The following is an 11,437-nucleotide window of genomic DNA, read 5'->3' as shown; positions in this document are numbered from 1 at the left end:
AGCCTGTCGCAACCACCTTCACAAGAGGTTGAAGGATTCTCAGCGTTGCCAAGGATCTCGGTGGCAACGTCAAATTTCTAGCCATAACACTCTGTGAGATTCTCCCTCTCTGGTCGGTGCTGCTCATCGGCTCTCTCCATAATTTCATTGGGTATGTATGGGTCTGGCTTCTCAATGCTTCCTCTTTGGGCGGTGAGTGTAATTTGATTTCTGCCTAATCTGGCCTTTATTTGTTTTGTGAAGTTTCTCTATTTTGATTCAAAGAAATTCTTTGTTTTACGACGATTCAGTTGGAGGTAGGGATGTGGTATACAATTACTGTGTGTTTTTCAAATCCTATTATTTTTTTAGAAATCCTGTTTTAGCCTCCTTATTGGTTCAATTTATGATTTCTTAAATCTCACCATCTGCAAATTAAAGGATTTCACCTCTAACAAATATTAAAATTTGAAACAAACAATCAAACAGATTAATAGTTGTCATGCCAAACCATTTTTAGACTTTAATCCTTTCAAAATTTGCCATGCATGGATTTACAAGATTCACTAAATCTTTCCTGAATTAAACCCCTTTAGTGTAGTGTGTTGAGAATACAAACGACCTTTGTTTAGTCGATTTAAATGAGAATTTTACTCTTAGCAGGTCACAAAGTAAAAAGTGTTTCATTTAGCTAACCCTACATAGTGGGAGAAAGGCTTGATGTTGTTGTTGTTATGTGGTGTGTTGAGATATCTTTTGTTTATGATTTTCTGTGAAGTCCTTTCTCCGACTATGTAGGGTTTAATCTTATCATAAGAGTTTAATTAATATTAGATTACAAATTACCCTTTGTTTAGTCGATTTAAATGAGAATTTAGCTCTTAGCAGGTCACAAAGTAAAAAATGTTTCATTTAGCTAACCCTACATAGTGGGAGAAAGGCTTGATGTTGTTGTTGTTATGTGGTGTGTTGAGATATCTTTTGTTTATGATTTTCTGTGAAGTCCTTTCTCCCACTATGTAGGGTTTAATTCTTATCATAATAATTTAATTAATATCATATTACAAATTACTATGGTAAGTAAATAGATTGACTAATTACAGGCTCGACAAATCGGATCTTAGGAAAAATTTAATGAGCATTAGATGATAATAATCAAATAAGTTTAATTAATTATTAATTCTTATTAATGTAGCTGTGACTATTAAAAAAAAAGGCTTAACCATAGTTAATTACCTCCATTGTAAACAAACAATACTGCACAAACCTTTGATGCATTTTCTGAAATTATATTTTCATCGGTTGTTAAATATTATATTACAAGCTAACATAGTTCTTTTTTTGAAATTACTCTCAACTCCCAGGCTGTTAGATGTTAAATTATATGTTAGCTTCAATTAATTAAAGGAAAGAGAAATGGATAATTATTATTTTAGAAAATGTGAGAGATATGCATAATATTAACTATCTATAGAGGAGATAACTTAAAATTATGTTTCTTAATAGTTAGGATATTAAATGATCAAATTAGTTAAGTTATTCAAATATTAATAATTAAATTATATATTAGTTTAGTTTATGTTTTTGAAAGGCATGATAGTGAAAATATATGGATACTAATGTTGTTGGGTCCCAATGATCTGTGTAGAAAAATGTCGAGCTTTGTAGAGATATAGATCAAATCAAAAGTAAAAAAAAAGTGAGAAAATTAGTCTCAATGATTTTCTTAATGAATTGATCTATAAAAGGTAAGGTCAGACTTTTTTGATAGAAAATTTTGAGGGGAAAAATAAGTTTTGAATTGGAAACTTTCAAAATTAAATTTTGGAACATATGAACTCCAATTTCATCAAATTTATAGTCAAATTGAACATATCAATGAGATGAAACTAACAATATAGGGGTCCAATCCAAATCTAAATGAACCCAATTCAAACACTTGAGAGGCATAGTTGAAAGCTTCAAACATTAATTGGATGACCAAATGATCTTCAAATTCGACATGCTTATAGTCGATTTTAGCGACTCAACTAGCTAGATGATTCCAATGAGTCCAAGATCACTCAATTCTGATATCATTAAGACACTTAAATGTTGAATAAATATTTCATGATTAAGGGAATCGATGTGAATCATATGATGGAGTGTTTTTTTATTGTTCTATATCTTCATCGACAATCATCGTCGACAATCGACACCATCTCCAGAATTCTAAAAATATTTAACCTTGATGTTGGGTATAGCTGTCAGCATGTACACATTATTTCTATAATCTCTATTAGAAAAATCAAATTTTGTTGTTTAGTGTTATTTGTTCATATGTGAACACCTTGGCTTCATTTGAGATTTTTTTTCTTGATGTTTTTTATTTCTTGAAAACATGTAAAAAAATATTAGTATAAAGTTATCTCAATTGAAGACTTAATTTCTATTAACCTCCAAAAAAAAAGAGACATTTTTTTTTTTCTGAAATAATCCTCTTTTCTTCAATTGTGAGGAAGGAGGGATTCTAGTATTTCCTATTATATATATACTAAATTCTTTAATTGGGCTAGGTTACGTGAATTTTTTTTTTCTTTCTAGGTTTTTTCTCTTTTTAGGTTTTCCACAAAAAAATTTCTGATATTACTACTTTTAAATGCGTGCGCTAAATTTTTTATAATGATATTTGAGACATTAAACATACATTCTACTTACTCAAATTTTCTAGTAGGTAACAAATTTAATTTTACAAATTTTATATTTGAATACTTCTTCTATAATAAAATTGACATCAAAATAGAAATTGGAGTTTTAAAGCTTTGATTCCAATCAAGGTCTAGTGGACATAAAGTGGGAACAAGGTATAAAAAGAACATAAATTTGATGTGTCTATATATATATCATCATCATAAAAAAATATATATATATATATTTGATATAGTAATCACATAAATTTAAGAAATAGGAAATCAATATAATTTCATTGCTATAATGATAAACTTCATTCTTATATAAATGAAAGAAATAATAAATATTAGAGCTATAAAAATAAGGTAATACAAATAAATACTTCATTCTTATATAAATGAAAGAAATAATAAATATTAGAGCTATAAAAATAAGGTAATACAAATAAATTATAAATGATTGAAAACACATTTTAATTCTTTTAAAATAAAAAAAATATATTATCATGACTCTTCCGCACTTTTGTAAACCATTTATACATCACAATATTATGCTCATTTTATTAAGTGTAGCATTGTAGCATATAGCAAGTGAATTGAAATCTTAATCTCCACTTCTTTTTTTTTTTTTAATTTTCACCAAGTAGTTTTTTTAACACAAAGTTAATTTTTCATTAGATAAGAGAACTCGTACAAAATAAGGCCAAAAGTAGGCCAAAGCAAGAAAAAACACTGGCAAAATACTACAATAAATGATAGGATGCCAAACAGCTGAAAATAAAAAGAAAAATTAAAGCACTAAAGGCAATCAAACTCAAAAAGGCCACATAGTTGCCATGCTTGGATAATCCAAGAAGGAGAGAAGACGGCAACCAGAAATCCTAGAACAGAAGCAGCAAGAGAAACCACCAAGGTTGCCAAAACAAGCCAAGGTCATCCCAGGAGCGTGCAGCAAATTTGCCTCATCATTGTCCTAACCCGAAATTCCAACCAGGCAAGATAAAGCATAAAGTAGTTAGATAATACAATATCAAATGCCATAACCCACCAAACATTCACAATTACTTCCTTTTGGGTTTACGCTGACGTCGTTTTCCCTTGCTAGTTAATGAAATTTAGGTTTCGTTTGGAACAACTTTCTTTGCGCTTTATAAAATAGTTTTTTAGTACAAAAAAATTTTGAATTTGAACTTCATAAAATAGTAAAAAAGTTGTTCCAAACGGGATCTTAGTCTTTTCTATCTTTTTTATTTTATTTGACTTATTTGTTCAATATAAATCAGCAAAACGTGTCTGAAATTAATTAATTATTTTTCTGGAAAAACAAAAGCATATGTTCGATACTCTTCCAAGTCGAATCAAGCTGAGTCACTGCCAGCTTGAATTTTACTTAGACACGTAATGGAATTCGAACTAAATGAATGAGAATTAATACGATCCCGAATTAATTTGTTTCCTCTGAAAATATGAAGTCTGTCTTACTAACTTTCTTATTACATTCTAAAGTAATTTTTTTAACTAAAAAATAGAACATGAGGTTTCATTTGAAATAACTTTTTTATTATTTTGTAAAACTATTATAGAAGAAGAAATTTTTTTAATGCGGTTGCCAAAAGTAACTTCGTAGTACCAATTCTTTTTAAAAGCATAAAAAAATAGTGATTAAATATAAATTATAATTACCGTTATAGTAAAAAAGTGGTGCCAAACAAAACTTTAATGAGTTTCAATGACAAAAATGTGAAAAGAATGTGTGTATGACAAAGAGAGAGAATATGAATTTAATAATTTATTTTAAAGTTATTGACTCGTAGAATATAACTAGGGGTGTCAATATTTGACACGACCCGAAAAGCAGAGTTGAATCCGACCTGAAAATTTCGGGTTCGGGTCAACCCGAAACGGGTCGGGTTCGGGTTCAACATTTCATCCCGTTTCAAAAATTGGGTCATGTTCGGGTTAACCGTTTAACCCGAAATTGACCTGGCAACCCGAGATTGACCCGAAAAAGAGGAGATAGACCCGTTTTTGACCCAAAAACTAGCAATTTTTTTGTTGGAAATGGGTCATTCGGGTCATGTTGGGTTGACCCGGACCCGAAGCGGGTCGGGTTCGGGTCAGGAAAACTGACCCTTTTTCAAAAATATGTCGGGTTCGGGTTGACCCGAATAGTGCTGGGTCAGCTTCGGGTTCGAACCCGAAGCTGACCCGTGAGGCCGTGACCCGAAATTGACACTCCTAAATATAACTTATGATTCAAACACATAAGCTCTCAGTTGCACCACTGCTCATTAGCTATTCTTAATAAGATAAGCAAGTATAGATGAAAAAGGCGAGAATTTCAAGTCTTACATATAAAAAAAAAATTTTTTGGGGGGCAAGTGTAATGACATAATATGCCTAAATAGACATATTGGCAAGAATATATACTTTTTTTTAAATTTTTTTTTTTTAATGGAGTTTGCACGCCAGCTTTTGAGATGCTTAAATGCTTAAAGAACATTTGGGGGGTGGCTCTAAATTGCAGGGCATTTTTATGCAAAGAGGAGAAAAAGGTTCTGGTTCCTCAGCCCTCTTCGTTCACATGAGTATGAAGTGGGAGAGAATGGGCATATAATCAAAATCATCATTGCACATCGCACGACTATTATTCTCTGCCATGGGGCTTGAGTCACATGTCACTCATTATCACATCCCATTTCCCCACAAATCCTCTCACTACCTAATCATTCCTAGCCTTTCATGAATCAATTATTTTTTATGATTGATCGTAAGTTGGAGAGTTTATTGATCGATCACTCGCTCTATCAAAAAAATATTAGAAGATTAAGTAAAGTATGTACTGTTAATCTCAATAAATGTTAGAAGATTAAGTAAATGATGTACTGTTAATCACCCTCTCGTGACAATCCATCTCAATAAATTTGATAGATGACAAACATTATGCCTATGCTTGCATCATACCAATTCAACATATTTAGTTGTGCTTGCTTTCATATTCATAGGCTCCACATTACATATTAACTACACATATATGACTACTAATTGCATTAAATAAAGACTTGGTATATTGAAAATATCATATCATTAATTTAAAGATTAAGAAAAATTATTAGTATTCTATATTTAATTTACACCATAAATTCAAAACTTTGGGAATTAACGAGCCATGAAGAACAATTGGAGCAAACTCATTTTCGTTAATAACATACAAGAAAGAGAGTAAAGAAGAAAAGATATCAAGAAAGACAACATATAGCATATTGACGATATAAACGAATGTAAGCCTCTTCGGATACATGATGGTATGTTAGATAATCTTATTATACATTAGGCTATTGAGAATTGGTAAAAGACTTAGAGGATAGTTTTTGGTAACCATCACATCCTAAAGGAATGGGCTATCCCAAAGTATTCAACCTCATTAGTCCACATTAAGGGATTTTCAACAACAAGATGCTCAAAGCATTGCAATGGGTGAAGGACGAGCTATTGAGACAATGATGATGATGCACGTTTTTATAATTTTTTAGAAGGCTCTTATTGTTATTCCCCAATTGGGAAAATATCATATAATATACATTTCATATTGTAGATATGGAGGGCTAAAATAAAAAAAGAAAAATAGGCTCTCATTGCTATTCCCCATCTTAACTCATGATTAGGAGGGATGAAGCTTATGATTTCATGTAGTCCATATTGAGGGAGTTTCGACAACAAGACGCTCTTAGCATTGTTATTGGTGAAGGGCAATTTATGGATGATAAGATGATGATGTGAGATGATGCATGCTTGTAAAATTATTTTCTAATTTCTTATCTTCATTCTTAAATTTAAATGTGATGTGAGATTTGTAGGTCATTGAAAATAAGTTGTTATAAAATTATGTAATTATATGCTTTTTTTTAATCATTGTTGTATGATGATACATATGATGCAACTATATGTTTATATATTGTATTTATAGATGATAATCATACAAAATGTTACATAATCATGTTTGAAATGAAATTAATTGCTACTGGATACAATTGCATAATATGCCATGTAACATCATAAACTCTTAACTATCAAGATATTGTCCGCTTTGACATAAGAGCCTCACGTCTTTGTTCTGTTGGTGTAACTTTCCAGTAGACTATCCATCTCATAATTGCTTCAGGATGAGCACGCTTAATTGTGAAGTTTCTTACAGAAATTCCAACCATTACACAAAAGCCACATCAATATTTAAGAGTTTAGCTTTCATTTACTTAAGGGTTTTCACATCTTATACTTTAGATTAATTAGGGAGGATAATTAATAGTCGTTAATTAGTCCCTCTGACAACTACGCTCGTATAATTACGGTTGCAAAAAGACAAACCACTATATTTTTCTATGAACTATTACTATGCTATATTAGTGGTCATATTAAAATGCAAAATATTACAATTTACAAAAAATGATCCCAAAATATATTTGCAATTAGATACATTGCTATTATTTTTTCTACTGATTCATCTGTCAGACAATCTTCATTAAAATAAAGTTTCATCCATAATACTAATTTATTATTAGTCACAAGTAAATACTTTTCTTGCAGTGGTGGTGTTATCATTGACTTCATTTTATTTCTTGTTGGAGCTGAGTCTTGGTAGGTCTCATGTGGGAGCCGTTATTACGTCCTCCGACCGGATGCAGAGGAACATCCGGTCAACCGAACCAAATAAAAGCGCCTCATGTGGAGCAGTTGAAATCTTCTTTTGAAATATGTGAATATTTTTCCTCCACGAAATGAATCTTTTTTCTCACATATATTGTAATATAAAAATTCGGTTTAAATATAACTATGAAAAGAAGTATGTGCGCTCGTGATCTAAAAGGTTTATAAGAAACATAGGCTACCCCAAATCGCGGCACCAATCAAGCCAAACAAGACAAAAATCACGGAAATTAATACAAGTAGACCGAAAAAAAAATTGTTCCCTCGAGCTTTAATTGCGCCATTTGGCGCTACTTGTCTGAATGGTTTGCTCTTAATTAATGTCGTTTTTTTTTTAAATAAAAGCAAGCGATCATAATTTAAAGTCATGATATTTTAAAAATAACTTTTCTTTTAACTTTTAGCGTTCACATATTATATATTAATTCTTACTTATAAGTTTAAATTTATAGGTTGAAAATAAACTTGATCACTGATGTATTTGACTCAATTTTGATCACGATTTAGCTCCCAAATAAATGCCAATTGAGCTGATAGCTTGGTTTAGATTTAGGCTTCGTTTGAGATGGTTTTCTTACTACTTTTTAAAGCATTTTTCTAATAAAAAATTAAATTTTTTGTATTATAAAGCTGCTTTTAGAACCAATAACAAAGACATCCCAAACAAAGCCTTAGACTTCATTTGGAACAACTTTAGAAAATAATTATTTTTGTACTAAAAAGTTGTTTTACAAAGCAGTATGAAAGCCGTCCCAAACGTTTAGGACGGCTTTCTTACTGCTTCTTAAAATAATTTTTTAGTACAACAATTAAAATTTTTATACTTGAAAACGATTTTAAGAAACAGTAAAAAAACCGTCCTAAACTTAGCCTTAGTGACAGATATGATTACTTTTAAGAGCCTTTAGTGAATTCAATCATGGTTGTGCAAGTTTAATAACACATGAATCTTCTAGGATTGAGTGAGTTCTTGATGTATAATATTTATGAAATTTTATTTGAAACAGAGCGATGACTAATTTGATAAACTCTATCTTAAAAGACTTAAAATTATTAATCGAATATCATATAGCGGCAAAATATTAATATAAAAATATGAAATAATTAGCATGCACTCACAGACTTAAAAATTTTTACTGAAAATATATTTAATTAGTAATACATATAAGTTAAGTTTAATTTCTCATGATTCATCATTTTTAGCTACTGAATTGGATGATATTAAATATGTTGTTATAATAGAACAATGTGAGCATGAAGTCTAAGATAAGTTCTTCTTAGAAAAGTTATTTTTTGTCATTTCGCATAAATTTAATATATAAACAAAAATTTTTTATAAGAATAAGTGTGATGTGCAAAAAGTTATGGAGGCCATTGCATATATATATTTTTTTTAAAGAACAATTTTATTAAAAAAGAGAGAACGGTTACAACATCCAGATGGTAAACCAGAGAAGAAAAAGACAAAATACATTGAAAATTGGGCTCAGTATTTGGCAAAGACTTCCAGCGTCCCAACCGCCTTGCACGGACCATCCAATAAGGTGAAAGAAGCGCCCAGTGATCGACTAACACGACGAAAAGCACCAAAGGTTGCCACCAGCAAAGCGACAAGGACGCGAGCCCTAGCCACATCAATGCCCTAAAAAATTCTCACAGATGGAGGCCATTGCATGTACTATATAGATGATTGTAAAAGTAACTATAGCTTAACACACCAATAAATTTAATAAAATTTGAATACATAAATATGATATGTTATACATATACAAAATTGATATATTCCAATAAGAAAATAAGAAAATAATGTAATTGAAAATATTTTAACAGAGAGGGCAATGAGAAAATAATTTTCTTTAAATAATTTAACACACAAACAAAGTCACATCACATGTTGATTTTTTCAACCGTTGGATTAAAACTCTATGGTATTGAAAGCAACGATGACACCAATAACATTGAATTTTGATCCAATAGTGGAATAACAACATCATTTGACTCTGAACGTTAGTTATTGATAAAGACTAGAAAATTGTTTTCCTTAACTATTTCATCTTTAGTATTGCTTTTTTTTTTTTAAAAAAAAATAATTATTATTATTATTATTATCTTTAGTATTGCTTAACCCAAAAAAACATAACATCCAGTCAACACAAAAAAAAATACAAATTTATAGTAGAAATAAATTATATTTTGACTTGATATATTAATGTTTGAACATAATAAACATAACACTTTTATTTTTTCTATCCAATTATGTCTTTGATTCATTCAAAATAATTTTTAAAAAAATAGCAAATAAAAATAATATTATTATTCAGATGATAACATTTTCACATTTTTTTTAAAAAAATTCACCTTAAAAGTACTTTTTAAAAAATAATAATAATAACTACGAAAGAAAAATAACTTTAACAACAAAAATAGAAAAAAAAAAACAGCTTAAAACAATAAAATATTTTCATTTTTCAACCTATCTTTCTAATACTCTAATAGCATATTAAATATGAAAGAAGAATAAAAATATAACAATGGAGTAACATTACAAATTTTTTATAATGTAAATTAACGATAGCAGTTAAAAATATCTTGTTTCATAAATGATAAAGCACACAACTCTTCTTGGCCTATTGGTTGAGAGCTTAGGCTTCCAACTAAGAGGTCCAAGGTTCCAGTCCATGTGTATGCGTTGTGTGTGTGAGTTTGCCTTAAATGGCCTAAATGTCCCAAAAAAAAAAAAAAAAAATAAATGATAAAGCTGGAAGCTAAACCAGGAAGGGCAGGCATATGGAATTCTCATAAACTTTTCTACGATTATTCGCATAAATTCACAGAGCAGAACATGGATAAAACAAGAAACCAGCATATATTTACATAGATAAGAAAAAGAGGGGAGCAAGAGAAAAGTGATACACGCTTCTTTTTCAAGCACAGAGTTGAAAGCTATCAGTACCACAAACCGATCGACTTTTCCTCATCGTCCCCTCTATACCATCGCGCGAATATGTATCTTCATATGCGATCTCTGTCACTGATCCTATTTGTAATCTGAAGAACAAATCCAGGAATCAAACAAAGTAGTTCCCTGGTGAGACTGTTGGAGCTCCTCACGTCCAGCCATGGCGAAGGCTGGTGGTGAAGGATGAGGAGGCTTTGCGGCGAAGACAGGCTGTGTGTTGATGAGAGATTGAAGAAAGGTGTTTGAGGTTGAGGACAGTACGGGAGGAATAGGAAGGGTGTCTGGTGTGGTGGTTGTTTGGTGCTTGTGGGAAAAGGGGCGGATGAGAAAAGGAGGGGAGAAGTGGTGATGGGAGCGGGTGGGGAGAGAGAGGAGGGAGGAGGAGGAGGAGGAGGAGGTGGAGGAGAAAGGAGGAGAGGGGATGCCGGTGAACTCTTGAACCATGGCGCGGAAGTTGGATGTGTCGGTGGTGAGGACTGTGGTTGGGGCGCGGCGGGAGGCGCGGGAGCGTTTCTTGGAGGTGCGAGTAGGGGCGGGTGAGGCAGGGGGAGGAGGGAGAAGGGGGTGGGAGGGATCGAAGGGGAGGAGAGAGGAGGGGGAGAGGAAGGGGAGGGATTCGAGGAAGAGAGGTAGATGAGGAGATGTAGAGGAGGAGGACGGGATGGTGCTGGTGTTGCTGGAGTATTGATCCATGGAGAGAGGAGAGAGAAGAGAGAAGAGAGAAGGGAGAAGAGAGAGAGATGCTAGCGGGAGGCTATCATTCTAGAAGAGGGGTACCGGGGAGGAAAGTGGTTTGGCTTTAAAGGGTTTAAAGACTGTGGATCTCAGCACATGGTTGGTTTACTTCCGCACTGAAAAAAAGGTGAGAGAGAGAGAGCAGTGGGCTGAAGGATTTCCTTTCGGGGGATCTAAATATGCCTTGGTTTTGAAGTCTTGAGTGTTGATTCGTATAAATTGGTGTGTGTTGTATGTTAGGTCGATCGGAGTTTTTAGTTGCTTAAGGACAGTGCTTTCTCGTCTTTTAATTACAGTGTTGTACTAGTTGATTGAGCAGACGACGAGAACCACTGCTGCTTGTCTGGGTGGCGAAGAGCCGGTTGGGCAAAGCCCAGGTCCCTGGTTCGAA

General features: G+C 32.3%; 1 protein-coding gene across 1 annotated transcript; it reads right to left on the bottom strand.

The window, feature by feature from the left end:
• Positions 1 to 10,118: 10,118 nt before the first annotated feature.
• Positions 10,119 to 11,200, bottom strand: LOC110110371 (mucin-2-like). The gene has a single exon (XM_020841806.2). It carries the CDS (start codon positions 11,002 to 11,004, stop codon positions 10,390 to 10,392), a length of 615 nt encoding a protein of 204 aa, XP_020697465.1. The 5' UTR covers positions 11,005 to 11,200; the 3' UTR covers positions 10,119 to 10,389.
• Positions 11,201 to 11,437: the final 237 nt, after the last annotated feature.

Source organism: Dendrobium catenatum, unplaced genomic scaffold (genome assembly GCF_001605985.2).
Source record: "Dendrobium catenatum unplaced genomic scaffold, ASM160598v2 fragScaff_scaffold_853, whole genome shotgun sequence".
In the NCBI taxonomy this organism is placed as follows: Eukaryota; Viridiplantae; Streptophyta; class Magnoliopsida; order Asparagales; family Orchidaceae; genus Dendrobium; species Dendrobium catenatum.
This window is presented reverse-complemented; position numbering and strand designations above follow the sequence as displayed.